The sequence below is a fragment of the Lipotes vexillifer genome, unplaced genomic scaffold, assembly GCF_000442215.2.
Source record: "Lipotes vexillifer unplaced genomic scaffold, Lipotes_vexillifer_v1.1 scaffold408, whole genome shotgun sequence".
Lineage (NCBI taxonomy): Eukaryota > Metazoa > Chordata > Mammalia > Artiodactyla > Lipotidae > Lipotes > Lipotes vexillifer.
Window position 1 is genome coordinate 2,232,338 of NW_006787469.1, and position 15,665 is coordinate 2,248,002.

The 15,665-nt window shown below is 37.0% G+C and overlaps 1 protein-coding gene across 1 annotated transcript in view; it reads right to left on the reverse strand.

Moving 5' to 3' along the window:
• The window catches only part of KNL1 (kinetochore scaffold 1), a 57,561-nt gene that overhangs the window by 17,999 nt on the left and 23,897 nt on the right, over positions 1-15,665 (reverse strand). Inside the window, 5 exon segments of the mRNA XM_007460204.1 lie at positions 4,332-4,430; positions 4,839-4,906; positions 5,303-5,441; positions 9,167-14,257; positions 15,086-15,138. Coding sequence (XP_007460266.1) covers positions 4,332-4,430; positions 4,839-4,906; positions 5,303-5,441; positions 9,167-14,257; positions 15,086-15,138 — 5,450 coding nt within the window.

Here is a 15,665-nt window from a genome sequence, read left to right on the forward strand (position 1 = left end):
AGGCTCATGCACTATGGGTACATACATACTGGATGCAACTGCCCATGCTGTATGCAATACATGGGTAATTTGCTGTACCTTGAGTCCAGGACTATATGCATAGGTCACCCTCCTCATGTGACTTATCTATTTTGATTAAGTGCCCAATTTATGCACAATCAGCTCTTGGGTATTTCAGGCCTGGCAGGGGTACTTGCAGTAGTTCCTCAACTGCACTGAAAGGGTTTTAGTTATAGTGTTTTGGCCTGAGCCACTCCTTGGGCATGCAGGAGGTCTTGGGGCACTACCATAGCACCTTTTTTTTTTCTTTCAGTTTTATTGAGATATAATTGACATATAGCACTGAATAAGTTTAAGGTTTACAGCTAATGATTTGACTTACATATATCATGAAATGATTATCACAAGTTTAATAAACATCCATAGTCTCAAAAAAAAAAAAATCCATCGTCTCATACAGATACAAAATTAAAGAAATAGAAAAAAATTTTCCTTGTGATGAGAACTCAGGATTTGCTCTCTTAACAACTTTCATAGATAACATACAGCAGTGTTAATTATATTTACCATGTTGTACCTTACATCTCTAGCACTTATTTATCTTATAATTGGACGTTTGTACCTTTTGGCTGCCTTGATCCTATTTCCCCACCTCTCACTGCCTGCCTCTAGTAACCACAAATCTGATCTCATTTTTAATAAGTTTGTTAGTTTTTGAAATATAACTGACCTACAACGCTATGTTACTAGTTCTTGTTACACAATATAGTGATTTGATGTTTCTACATAGTACCTTTTGCTGGTGTTGCCAGCTGAGCTCCTACAACTGCACACACACATATGGATGCTGTACATCTGTCTATGAGGGCTGCCACACATCTCCCCACCTGCCTCAAAAATGCTCTCCCCAGTTCTACCCTAAAGGAGACTCATAGTCATCTAAGTCCTGGAACAGATGCCCATAGCTGTGAACCTCATTTTCCACAGCCCATACATACTCCATTTCTTTGGCCTTCCTCTACTTTGGGATTTTTAAATTTCTTTCCTGATATAGCTTCAACTCTTTTACCATCTTTCTTTAAAAATTTATTTTATTGAAGTATAGTTGATTTCTCTTACTATCTTGATGGGTTTGTTCCCAGATTTATTTCCCTAACACTGCCCCTCCTGACCTCTGTAAGGCCTGAGAAGAAAGGGGAGCATTCATACCCTCAAAGATTAGCTTCCTACATATCCTCTCCCTCTTCCACCCTGCCAGCATCCTCTCTGTTCCTACCCTTCCCCTCTGCTTTCTCTGGTCCCCTGATACCTGGTACGCTTTCTGCTTTTCCTAAGACTCTGGCTGCATACCTAGGTACCTTTCTACTCCCCATCTTCAGCTGAGACAAGGAGATTCTACTAGGAAGGGGCACTATGGTGATAAGAATAATGAGGTTGGCAACCCAAAAGATGCATGAGTATCTTCCCAGTTTCCATCTTTGATTTACTTTTCACGTTAGATATACAATCCTCCTATAATTGATTTCTTTCTAAACAGCTTTATTGAGATTTAATTTGCACACCATATAATTCACCCATTTAAGTATACAATTATTTAAAAAATATATTCACAGGGTTGTACAACATCAAGCCCCAGCTAATTTTACAGCATTTTCACTCCCCTAAAAGAAACCCTGTACCCATTAGCTGTCATTCCCCATTCTCCTCCACCCCATCCCAGCTTCAAGTAACTCATAATCAGTTCACTTTTTGGCTATTATGAATAATGCTCACTGTACAAGTTTTTGTTTAGATGTATGTATTCAATTCTCTTAGGTAAATACCTAGAAGTGGAATTGCTGGATCATATAATAGTTCTATGTTTAACTTTTTGAGGAAATACACAACTGTTTTCCAAAGTGGCTACACCATTTTACATGCCTATCAGCAATGTATGAAAATTCCAATTTCTCCACATCCTTGCCAATACTTATTATTTTGTCTTTTTGACTACAGCCACCCTAGTGGGTGTGAAGTAGTAACTCATTTAAATTTGTATTTCTTTAATCACAATTTTGTTTATTGGCCATTTGCATAGCTTCTTTGGAGAAGTGTCTATTCTGATCCTTTGGCTTTTTTTTTTTTTGGCTACACCACGGGGCATGTGGGATCTTAGTTCCCCAGCTAGGGATCGGATATGCCCCCTGCATTGGAAGCGCAAAGTCCTGACCACTGGACCGCCAGGGAAGTCCCAGACGATTTTTTAATTTGGTTGTCTTTTTGAGTTTCAAGAGTTCTTTATATACTCTGGATATAAGTCTCTTATAAGATGTATGATTTGCAAATGTTTTCTCCCATTCTGTGGGTTGTCTTTTCCCTTTCTTTTTTTTTTTTTTTGCGGTACGTGGGCCTCTCACTGTTGTGGCCTCTCCCGTCGCGGAGCACAGGCTCTGGACGCGCAGGCTCAGCAGCCATGGCTCACGGGCCCAGCCACTCTGCGGCATGTGGGATCTTCCCGGACTGGGGCACGAACCCGTGTCCCCTGCATCGGCAGGCGGACTCTCAACCACTGAGCCACCAGGGAAGCCCTCCCTTTCTTGATGGTATGATTTGTAGCACACAAGTTTTAAATTTTGATGAGCTCCAAATTTTAATTTTGTCACTTGTACTTTTGGTGTTGTATAGAACTGATTTTTATGTATAGGGTGAAGTTTGAATCAAGGTTCATTTTTTTCCTATGGATATCCAACTGATGCAACACCATTTTATAGAAAAGGCCACTGTTCTGCAGGGGCATCTTTGTCATAAACCAAATATTCATATATGTGTGGATCTATTCTTTAAAAGTTAGAACTCATCTGGTCATAGTGACAATTTTAATGGTAAATTATAAAAAAAAAATTTCAATGGTAGTTAATTAGAATTTTCCAGTTCCTGGGTTAATTTTGGTAATTTATGTTTTTCTGAAAAACCATCTAGGTCTTAAAATTTGTCGTCAGTTGGTAGATTAAAAAAAAATTCTTTTAATCTCTTCTTTAATCTGTGGACATGTCTTCTTTCTCAACCATATATATTTTAGCTTTCTCCTTTTTCTTAATTAGGCTCTTTGTTTTCTTATTTTATTGTCTTTTCAAAGTACCAGTTTTTAGATCTGTTATCTTTTCTACTTATTTTTTTTTCTATTTCAATAACTTTACTATTTACCTGCATTAAATCTATCTTCCTGCCTTTTTATGGATGTTATTTTACTGTTCATTTTCCAATTTCTTAAAGTGAGTGTTAAAAAATCCTTTATTTTTAGAGTCTTTTCTATAACAATGATATATCAGGCTTTTAATTCCCTGGTAAGTATAATTTCTGCTGTATATCCCGTATATTTGGCATTAAATGTTCTCCTTACTTTGCTTTCTCAATAGTTTTGATTTCTTCTTTGATATGAGTTATCTAGAAATGTGTTTCTTAATTTCCAAGAAGCTAAGATATTTGTCCTTTTATTAGTTCTAATTTTATTGGATTAAGATCAGATGATGTCCACGAAATCTCCATTTTTTTTTCCATTTTCTTTGTGGCCAAGGGCATAATTAACGTTTGTAAATGTTTAACAGACTTAAGTGAAAAAAATATTATGTAATTTTGTATGTAAGTGATATGTTTGTCTATTAATGTTTTAAACTCAGTTTGTTGACTGTATTATTTAAGTATTCTATGAGAGGCCCACGTACTGCAAAAAAAAAACAAAAAAAACTTCTGCTGGGGATTTCCCTGGTGGTGCAGTGGTTAAGAATCCGCCTGCCAATGCAGGGGACACGGGTTTGATCCCTGGTCTGGGAAGATCCCACATACTGGAGAGCAACTAAGCCTGTGTGCCACAACTACCGAAGCCTGCGCACCTAGAGCCTGTGCTCTGCAACAAGAGAAGCCACCACAATGAGAAGCCCGCACACTGCAACGAAGAGTAACCCCTACTTGCCGCAACTAGAGAAGGCCTGTGTGTAGCAGTGAAGACCCAATGCAGACAAAAAACCAAAAAAAACAAAAAAAAACCTGAAAAAACAGACTTCTGCTGTACTTTGGTTTTTTAAAAACCATATGTTCAGGAAAAAGTATAAAAAACAAAAGAGATGGCAAGAAATGAAAAAAAAATTTTTCACATTTTCAAAATTCATGATTATTTTTTAAAAAATCAATTTTTATGCTAACCCCAAATGTACCTTCTACAGGAAAACCTTCTATAGGAAAATTTGCTTCCTTAGATTCTTTTTTTGTTTTTTAATAAATGCTTGCTTTGATGCAGTTTAGTAAACAAGTACAATATATTTTAACTGAGATAACTATTTTACCAAGAAACTTACTTTGGTTGGGAGATTGCTCTGTCGAGGTTTCTGTATCAGAATGTGGACCTGAAGAAGTATAAAGAACTCCTTTATTGTTATTCTCCCATCTTTGAGTTTCTGAGGGAAAAAAAAAAGTTTGCATGACCATTCAAGGTGAGTCATTTTGACTATAACCACCACCTTTGTTTCTAAATGGCTTAAAGTACTTTGCATATATTTGTGGAAACACTATCCAGATATTTGTAGGCTATATATGAGCAGATTTTATCTAATATTATTTCTTAAGTTTATTCAGTAACAGTAAAATTGGGAAAAAACCCAACAAAACGTAGGTCTTCCAATTGTGATTCTACTCCACATAATTAATTGCCATGTTGGATCCTTAACAAAAAAAAAAGAAAAAAAGAAAAAAAAGAAAACTAGTCTCCTGTATATTTGAAACATTTCATAATTAAAAAAAATTAAACAAGAGAAAACAAAATAAGGAAATTAGTTGTATTAGAAATGAGAACTACTTTAACATACCTCCTTCAAGCTCTCTTCACAAACGGTATCTCTGAGGAACTGTGATTCTATTTGACTACTGGGGTGTGCTACAAGTAAAGCAAATTCAAGTGATGAATAAGTCAAAATTAAATTGTAAACTTAATTTTAGTTATTGTTCAGGTTTATGTGTGGTTCATGCTCTTGAAGCTATCCAGTAGGATTTTTCTGGGAAGACAGTCATTTGTAGGGCAAAGTGTATTACAGTTTTAAGGCTCCATATGTGTTTCTCTACTAATTATAAGCCTCTTAAGAAAATCACTTTCGTAATATACACTTCTCAATTTATTAAAATAACTAAGAATTAAAAATAAACTAAGCATGACTTTACTTATCAACTACCAAAAAGCTTATACAACTTTCAAATATCTCCTGAACTGAAATACATTTATTATTAGTCAAGTAAGCAGATGACTTCTATTATTTAGCCTTCATGAAGGTCTTACTGCTGAAGTCCAGAGAGGTCCCATCAGCCTTGACTGAATCCAGAGAACTGCTGCAACTAGATGGGGTCCTGCTCAGGCTTTTTATCAACACACTGTTAGCATTTTTATCTATAGCTCCATCAGCATGGTGATCAAAAATCTGAAATGATCAGTAAAGAAACATCATAAGAATAATGTTATAACAGTGTATACTTATAATGACTAAATGTTCAATGTTAAGAGAAATACTTCTATAAAATTTATCTATAATCATATAAAATACCTTAATAAAGAATTAGAATAAGGCTTTTAGAGTTCAAAGTAATTTTATTTAAAAATATATAGAAATAACTGTGCATTATACTATATAAGCAAATGTTTCCCAGAGGTATCTAGGTTACAGCCATATCATATGAGCTACCAAATGTTGACCTATCCAGTTTTTCAACTACTAGTCACCATGGTCAGGGCTACCACACTGCAGAAAACCAGAAGAGAATACCGGCTGTACACAATGGCTCTGTCTGGAGTACACAGAAGGCATTTATTTCCAGGCTTTACTACTTCCTTCCCCAGGTGACCAAGACTCCTTTGACTGAAGTCAAATAAGTCATATGGTCCTGCTTTTACCATTTTAACTATTTGACTTTACAGACTTAAATGCCATTTTCATCTACCTACTTGTTTATATTTTTAAAAACAATAAATTTATTTATTTTATTTATTGATTTTTGGCTGAGTTGGATCTTCATTGCTGCGTGCGGGTTTTCTCTAGTTGCGGTGAACGGGGGCTACTCTTTGTTGCGGTGCGCAGGCTTCTCACTACAGTGGCTTCTCTTGTTGCGGAGCACGGGCTCTAGGCATGTGGGCTTCAGTAGTTGCAGCACGCAGGCTCGCTAGTTGTGGCACACAAGCTTAGCTGCTCCGCGGCATGTGGGGTCTTCCCGGACCAGGGACTGAACCTGCGTCCCCTGCATTGGCAGGTGGATTCTCAACCACTGTGCCACCAGGGAAGCCCTACTTATGTGTTTAAGGGCAATATATTCCTTGTCTAAGTGCTAGGATGTGACCTCTATGAGAACAGATTTTTGTCCGTAAATTCCCACTGAAGCATTCCCAGGACTTAAACAGTACCTAGGACATAGCAGATACCCAATAAATATTTATTAAACAAAATAATACTAATTTTCATAGAATCTATTCAGTTATACATTTTATATTACTGTTACAACTTTCTCAAAGCTTCATAGATGAACAATTTCCTCAGGACCTCACCTTAAAGAACCACTGAAATCATCTTCTAAGCTTACTTACATATTTCTTAACAGAGTTTAAACTTTGTTTCTATGAACCTATGATACTTTCTTTTTTTTTTATAAATTTATTTGTTTTCTTATTTTTAGCTGTGTTGGGTCTTCTTTGCTGTGCACAGGCTTTCCTAGTTGCAGCGAGCTGGGGCTACTCTTCATTGTGGTGCGCGGGCTTCTCATTGTTGTGGCTTCTGTTGTTGCGGAGCATGGGCTCTAGGCACGCAGGCTTCAGCAGTTGTAGCACACGGGCTCTAGAGTGCACTCTCAGTAGTTGTGGCACACGGGCTTAGCTGCTCCGTGGCATGTGGGATCTTCCCGGGCCGGGGACTGAACTCGTGTCTCCTGCACTGGCAGGTGGATTCTTAACCACTGCACCACCAGGGAAGCCCCCTATGAACCTATGATACTTTCTAATCTTTATTTCTCCACCTGAAAAACTCAGTTTCAGTGACAAGTTAGCCAAATCAGTGTTCCCTCAACTTTTAAAATCTATGCCTTTTTTTTTAAAGGTTTTTAAAATAACACTTATTTCTTAAAAGTTAACACGTGCGGGGCTTCCCTGGTGGCGCAGTGGTTGAGAGTCCGCCTGCCGATGCAGGGGACACGGGCTCGTGCCCCGGTCCGGGAGGATCCCACATGCCGCGGAGCAGCTGGGCCCGTGGGCCATGGCCGCTGAGCCTGCGCGTCCGGAGCCTGTGCTCCGCAACGGGAGAGGCCACAACAGTGAGAGGCCCGCGTACCAATTTTACCACCATCTTTTTAAATCTTAATCTACTACTGTGTTCAGTGTCTACCTTGATTATCCTATGAACTTCCTTCAAATTAACCTCCTACAAACCCCTCACCACCCTTTAGGCTCCACTTCCCCCGCAGAGGACAGAGGTGTAGTTTTCACTCCCGGTTCATTTCCTTTTACCAGTTTTGTTGTCTAGCTATACAATTCCTACCCCGCAAACACAAAAAAAAAAAAAAAAAAAAAGTTAACACGTGCAAAATAGGAAACCAAAAAACACAAGAAGAAAAAACAAAGTCATCCACAATCACAAGCAGTTTACTGTTTGATGTGTCGTCCTAGGTCTTGTTTGTGTACCTATAAAACTTAGCATTCATTTTTATGTAATTAAGATCATACAGTTATGTATCATGCTTTTTCACACATCATGAATATTTAACATTTCAAAGTCCCAAAGCTATGAGTATTTTGATAACCAAGAATACACTAAACCAACTCAATCTGGAAGGAAAAAGTGTAATCCTGCCTTTCTTGGCAACAAAAATTTCATAAGAGACAAAAATGGCAACAGGCCTCTAGATAAAGATATTGGCAGAGTTATGATTAAAATACTACATTCCCTTAATGTTCAATTAAAAATGAGACATAATGCAACAGAGTATGTAAAGTATAATGCTTCTAAGAGGATTCATTACCTGATCTAAACTGTTAAAGTATTAGCAAGGAGGTATGTTTCCATTGAATTACTTAACAACGTATTCCTATAGTATAGCCAAGAGATACACACATACATCAATGGTTATCATCAAAATTTAAATATGAACACATCCACATTTAGCCCTACCTTTATACTTCCTTCTGCCCCTCTGCTGCCAACCTAATGAACAAGTCCTGACGTACATTTCTCAGCTGAGGGTTTAACAATTCCACGTCCAAGACGTTGCTTTTTTTTTTTTTTTTTTTTTTTTTTTTTTCTTGCGTTATGCGGGCCTCTCACTGTTGTGGCCTCTCCCATTTGCGGAGCACAGGCTCCGGACGCGCAGGCTCAGTGGCCATGGCTCACGGGCCCAGCCGCTCCGCGGCATGTGGGATCTTCCCGAAACGGGGCACGAACCCGCGTCTCCTGCATCGGCAGGCGGACTCTCAAGCACTGCGCCACCAGGGAAGCCCAAGACGTTGCTTTTTTATCAATTATAACAAAGATATTTACAAATGGGTTAATTCACTAGCTCTACTTTTTATCATACATTGTCACCTCAGGACTTCCAAAAAGCCTAGACGTTGCAAAATAAAGAACCTTCTATGACTTTTAAATAAACACAAAATCTCACTTACTTTACTTTGAGATACTGGGCTTGATCTAGGCATTCTCCCATCCTCGAAAGAAATGGACTTTCAGCTTCTATATAGCCTCACTAGCCAAGAAAATTCAGTCCAGCTTTTCTTTAAGCAGTTTGCATAATAAAAAAGCTTTTTACCCTCCAAATATTTTCACACTGAAGATGACTTGTCAAACCACATATACCCTGGCTAGAGATTCTAATATGCAAAGCCAAAATGACAAATCACTAGAAGTGACAGAACATTTAGAATTATACAATTTTGTTATTAATTTTTGTACTACTTTCCATTTCATTTTTTGTGACCATTTGTCACTTCAAATTGTGTTTAAGTCTAACTGCTAGTCAATTAATTTCTTAAGATTCTACATAGGAATATTTCTCCAGATATATATATATATATATAATTGGAAATAATCAATTCCTGGTTACCCGAGACAATTAAAATTCAAGAATACTCATAAAAAATCAAGAACATTTCTTAATTCAAGACAGAGCTCACCTCCTGATCTTGTGTGGTATCACTAAACCTAATTTCACTTTTTCTGATTTTTTTCTCATCCTGAATATCATCTTCTTCTTCTTGTACCCAGGTTCTTTTTTGGCTATTGCAGGTTTCTTCCAGTTTATTTTCAGATGGTGAAATCTCTTTTTGGTATGTCTCAGTCAAAGCCTTTTCCTCAGTATCTATGCTAATAGAGTCTGAGGAATTAATCTCACCCGGATATACAGGAATATTTTCCTCATTTATATATTGAGATGGACTTAAGTTCAGTTTAGCTGCAACAAATCCAGTGCCTGAATGTTTACTGGAGACTGGCTGAGTTTCTAAGTTATTTAAATCAGTTGTGTCTCCTGGAATCAGCTTCAGGTCATCAATACCAGTGACACTACAATTTCTCCTGTTTGGCAATCTGGGCAAAAATATTCCCAAAGAACATCTCCTCACTTTATCTTTTATAGTCGTCATTAATGGTACAGAGATGGTTTCAGCTCCATTATGAGAAATTTTATTTTCTTCATCCCTATCATCTTTAACACTGCTGGACACTATGTTAACATTATGTATTTCTGTAGCTTGCACTATACTCATATTACTGGGTGCCTTATTTACTAATTCAAGTAATTGTCCTGGAGAAGGTGGTATATGAACTGGTTGGAAATCTAAAAATTCTTCAGTTTTTTCATTCAAATTATTCAGATGTGGTTTGATACTACTAAAAGTTGCAGCATTAGATGCAATTACAGGATCTGATGCTTCTCTAGGATTGATATGAGTTTGAAAAACTTGCTTAGTCAAGTCTGAGTTACTGTGGAAATCTATAGCTGTATTACATTTAGCTGTTTGAATATTTTTCTTTAGTTCTTTTTTACAGGCCATAGTAAACTGCTTCTCATTATTGAGCATTGTGGAATCGTTTTCACATATGGGTTCAGAGGCATTTCCTCTAACAATATTTAAATTCTTATTTCCCACTTTAGACAATATTGTTTCATCTTTACTGACGATACTCTGTCCTTGTTGAGGTAATGGATGTTGCTGGGCTGACAGATGATGCTGAGGAGCAACACAAACATCATCAACAAAGGTCTTCTTTAAACTATGCTCTGCATTATCAACAAAGGCCTCCATTTGATCCTTTGGAAGCTTACAAGATACTCGCTTTGAGTTAAGTTTAGTCATCTCCCCCATATCTTCACCATATACTAAAGTTTCATTAGCTAATAGATTTGGGGGCTCCTTAATCAGATCTTGATCTTTGAGTACTGTTAGGACACAGTCTAACTGTCCTTGGGTACTTGTTTGAACAACTTTTTCCTTCTCTAACAAAGAACAAGGAGCAGAAAGAGGCAGTCCCTCAGATTTCAAATAATATTCACTAGCTAAATTGTTTGCATAAGGAAGATCATTTTGCACTGGGCAATGACTGGCTTTTACATCACCTTTATCACATAAGGGCATGCCATTCTCCTCCAAATTATCAAAAAAGGAAACATTAGGTAAACAGGAATAATTATCACTGGATCCACAAACAGCAGCTGCAGAACTGCCTGTAAAACCCACATTTCTTCTATCTGTACTATTTAAGTGACAGCTTTCAATTTTGGCTTTTTCCAATACACAGGCCTGGACTACAACTTTCATGACCTCTTCATCCACAGCAGTGCTATGGAATTTGACTTCTGTCTCACCTTGACCCCCAGACAATGTATTGGTAGGAACAAAGGGTATCACATGATGCTTTTGCTCAGCGTGAAGAACAGTTTTGTTTTCTACAGCCAGTACTTGCTCTTTAGTGATTTCTTGAACAGAGCTACCATCCTTAGGAAAAGAAACACCCAAGGTTTTTCCTTTTGCTATTCCAAATTTAGGGTACTCTTGAAGTATTTTCTCCATGCCTTGACAGTCAATGAAAACAGTGTGGGACTTAGTAACTTCCAGATCACTGTGATTATCTACAAACATAACAGTTTTGTCCATAGGCCCAGTGGTTCTTTTATCTGGTGAGAGAGGTTTATACTCTAAGGCAGTTGTATGACTTCTGGTAATCTCCATATCATCCTGCCCACATGTATATAAAACAGTATTAGAAGTTCCTTCCAAAGGCACCCAATGGGAGTCCTCTCTATCTTCCAGGACACCTTTGTTATTTATTTCCACTGTACAACTCTGGATGACAGCCATACCATTTCTGTCATTCTTTGAAAATGCAATGGTCTTGTCATTTTTGAGTATAAGGCTCTTCCTTCTCTGACTTTTGCCTGATAGAGATTCATTCAGAAATCCAGGCTTTTGTACATCTTTGTCATTTTTCCAAATGGTTGATTTAGACACTTCCATGTTATCAGCAGCTAAAAATGCTTCAGCTTTCTCTAAAGGATCACTATTAGACCATTCTCCCGGTAATGTTAGCTGGCTGACTTTTGCTACTGAATGATCACTTTCACCATTGTCCGGAAAGAAAACACCTTCCTTAGCAGGATTAGGTGTCACTTTTGATTTTTCTAAGCTTTTTCTTTTGGATAGTTCAAAGTTAGAGCTGTCTGGAAGCACAGTTTTCTCCTTTGCTTGGTAGTCAATGAAAACAGTATGGGACTTTGTCATCTCTAGTTCATCGTGATTATCTATAAACATTATAGTTTTGTCCACAGGTCTAGTAGTTATTTTATCTGGTGAGATAGTTTTACATTCTATAGCAGTTGTGTGACTTCTGGTGACCTCCATGTCATCCTGCCCACATGTATACAAAACAGTTTTAGAAGTTCCTGCCAAAGGCACCAAATGGGAATCATGTTCATCTAGTAAAGGTCTATGATTTATTTCTACTGTGTAACTCTTGGTGATATCCATATCATTCTCATCACCCTCTGAAAATACAACAGTCTTATCAATTTTTAGTCTGCCAAGACTTTTCCTTTCACAAATTTTGACATCTTGCTTTCCATTCAGACTTCCAGTTTTGTCCTTCAATACACCCATGGTATCATTAGAAATAAATACTCCAGTTTTTTCTATCGGACGTTCATTACATTTTTCAACTTTTACAGATTTCTGTCTGTTTACTGTTGTTAGCTGGTTGTTAGTGTTTTCTAAATTAGTCTTACCTAGTTCTAGTACTTCAGAAGGACCAAATCCAATGACAACAGTGTGACTCTTGGTTAGGTCCATATTTTGCTCCTTCTCTGAACAAATAATTATCTTGTCATGAAAACAGTCAGGCGTGGGACTGCCTAAACTTTTCCTCAGTGGCTCAGGCAGTTTAGAATTCTGGTCTGGTAAAGGTTTCACTGTTTGACTATTAACAGCAGTATTATGATTTCTCATGGCAGACTGTCCTTCTGATGAAAACAATGGCTTTGTAGTAGGAAACAAAGATTGCTCACAAGAAACTCTATTTCTATTATTTCTCAGTGTTACTTGTTTATCGAGATCTCCACCAGAGTATACTATATTATGGCTTGTTGCTATGTTCTGGTTAATATCAGGTGACTGAGGAGAATCTTTATCAAGATAGGGTGAAATATTCAAAACTTGATCTTTTCCTTTGTCCCATGTGTCAGTTGGGATGTTTTTAGATATGTTTGGTTGTTGGGATGGTTCAATATGACCTTTGGTCATTTTTTCCCATTCATCTGAAGGGCTTATGCTGTGAGAGTGAGATTTACTGGTATTCTCAGATGCTAGTCTGTAAGATGCAAGAGGAAACTGACTTCCTACATTAGCTATGTGACTTTTAGTCAAATCCATATTTTCATCTGCGAAGATTTCAGTCCTTTTGTCAGTCAATATAGTAAATAAAGGATTTTCCAGGCTCTGCTGTAATCTTTCCTTAGATACATGAGGAACTGAGCTATAATTTATATTCATTTCTCCATCCTCTGACACGATTATGTGATTTTGGATCATCATTTCTTTTTCAGATACTGGTGCAGCTGCTATCTGTACATTTGTCTGAACTTGTTTAAAAATTTGATTATCTATTGCAACTGTGTGACTCTTGGTAATGTCCATGCTTTCTTCTCCCGAATAAATCATATTCTCTCTGAGAAGAGAGATGGAATCTGGATTGGGATACATTTTAGAATAACTCCTGTCATGCTTTAGCAAATTCTTCTCCTCTCTCATACTTGAGAAACACTTGGTCAGTTCCATGGCATCATTACAACTAGAATAGAAAAATGCCTTATAATCTTGAATAGCTGGACTGGAACGTTTAGATTCTGGGATCATGGCCAATGTTCTGACGCCCTGGTTGGAAGTCTGTGTGACTGTCTGAATTTCTGTCCCTGTAATATGACTGCTGGTAATATGTATGTCACCTTCAGGGTTTAAGGAAGGGTCTTGAAAAGCACTGTTCGGCTTATCCTTAAAGACTGTCTTCTGTCCTAGTGCTTTAGCTCCACGACCTGTTGAAACATCCATCATGACATTCTGAGTTTGATTTTCTATTTCAGACAGATTATCTGCTGAAGGTAACTTCTGTATAGTGTGGTTAATTGTCAGGTCCATAAAGTCATTGCCATAAATTGTAATATCATCACCTTTAAATTCCCTTAAGCTGGGCTCATTGGATGTGGGAACCAAAGTCTGAATGTTGGCTGTATGACATTGGGTAAAATTCATCCCATCGTCTTGTTCTCTAAAGAGTCTAGTCATATTACTGCTATTTGCATCTACACTAAGAGATACATGCATTTGATGCATAGAAGAGGCCCTGTTTGATTCTTTGTAATGAATAGGCATCTCAGAATTTTCTTTATCAGGTCCTGTAAAAGGAGAAGCATTCGATTTTCCTGTTTTCAATCTTTTTACGAAGTCATTGAAATTTATTTTCTTTTCTGAAAAAGTGCTTTGATCCCCGGAAAAATTTAATTCTTTCTTCATTCTTGAATCCTCAATGTGGAGCTTTAAGTTAGCCAGAAATGATGTGGTATCTATCTTGGTGGATTTTTCACTTTTGGTACAACCTAAAAGGCCTTTGGTAATCATCACGGTATGACTTGCTGTCAGGTCCATCTGGTTTTCATCTGAAAAGATGACCGTCTGGTCATTTGCATGTTTCGTTTCATGGTTGTATTCTGTAATTGAAATCTACAAAGAAAGCAAAATATAAGAGATCATATCAAATGCAAACTTCTAACAAGGTATTTTATAACATGTACTATATAGAAAGAGTATTATATAAACAATCCTAGATGATGGTTTCATGTTACATTGGTTTGTTTGAATAAATGGTGTGGTGTGCAGCACGTAATTTGTTATTTAAATTTTTTTCTGAAGTCTGTGAATACTTTTAGTGTTTCTGAACAAATTAAAAGTTAATTATTCACTCACTAGACTGACTAAAAAATGAAAAGACTGACAATACCAAATGTAACTATAATGTAAATTCTAATTGTTATATTAGATAGGTCATTCTCATTCTAAGTAAAAAAGACTTGGAAGGAATAAGTGCATGATGGCTAATTTACAGTACACTCTATACTCTTGGGTGGCTGAGTTGTCCTTGAATGCAATGGTTTTACTTGTGAGGACATGGTCTAACTCTTTATTGCTCAAATTATGGTCTGTGGACCAGTGCATTAGTATCACCTAGGAGACTGTTAGAAGTACAGAATTTCAGGACCTACCGCAGATGTGCTGGAAAAGAATCTATATTTTAATAAAATCCTGAGATGATTCATATGCCCATTAAAGTTGAGAAGTCCTTATATAATTAACATATTTCCCTATTATTTAAACTGGTAGTGATTTAACTATACTTAGTTAACTGGAAAGGTATGTAGTTTTTCCAGTCTATGTTGGTCCATTTTGGTAAGTAATCCCTAAATCATGTCACTAACATGAAATTTTTTGTTTCTTAAAAGTTTTAACTATGAAAGAAGATTAAAATATGAAGGTACTTGCATGAACTCATACCTCTCTCTGGGGCATCTGGGTCTGAATGGGAGCACAAAGCAATGTATTCATCCCTATTAAGTAAAAAGAAAAACTACAGTCAATGACAAAAATATATATCACCAAGAGCCTGACTTCCCTTTTCTTAGGAATTTCATCAGCTACAAGTATTTACTAAAGTTTTTTCAGTTACTAAGTCCTTCCTAAATTTCACTGAGACTTTTAAATTTTCCCATTTTAGAGACAGAGAGTTCAGTGATTACTGTATTCTCTGTGTGATTAAAATATTTTTCGAATGTGGTAGAGATTTTTAGAAGGTGGGATTCTAAAAGTGGAAAGTGTGGACTACTTTTTTTCCTCCTTCACTTCTCCATTTTTATTTCCTGGATAGTAGAAGTTACATAGTAAAGAGTACCAACTGATAAGACCAAAATGTTAATCGCATAGATGAACTTATTTGCAAAGCAGACAGACATAGACATAGAAAACAAATGTATGGATACCAAGGGGGGAAGGAAGGGTGGGATGGATTGGGAGATGGGGATTGACATACAAACTACTATGTATAAAATAGATAACTAATGAGAATAGACTGTATAGC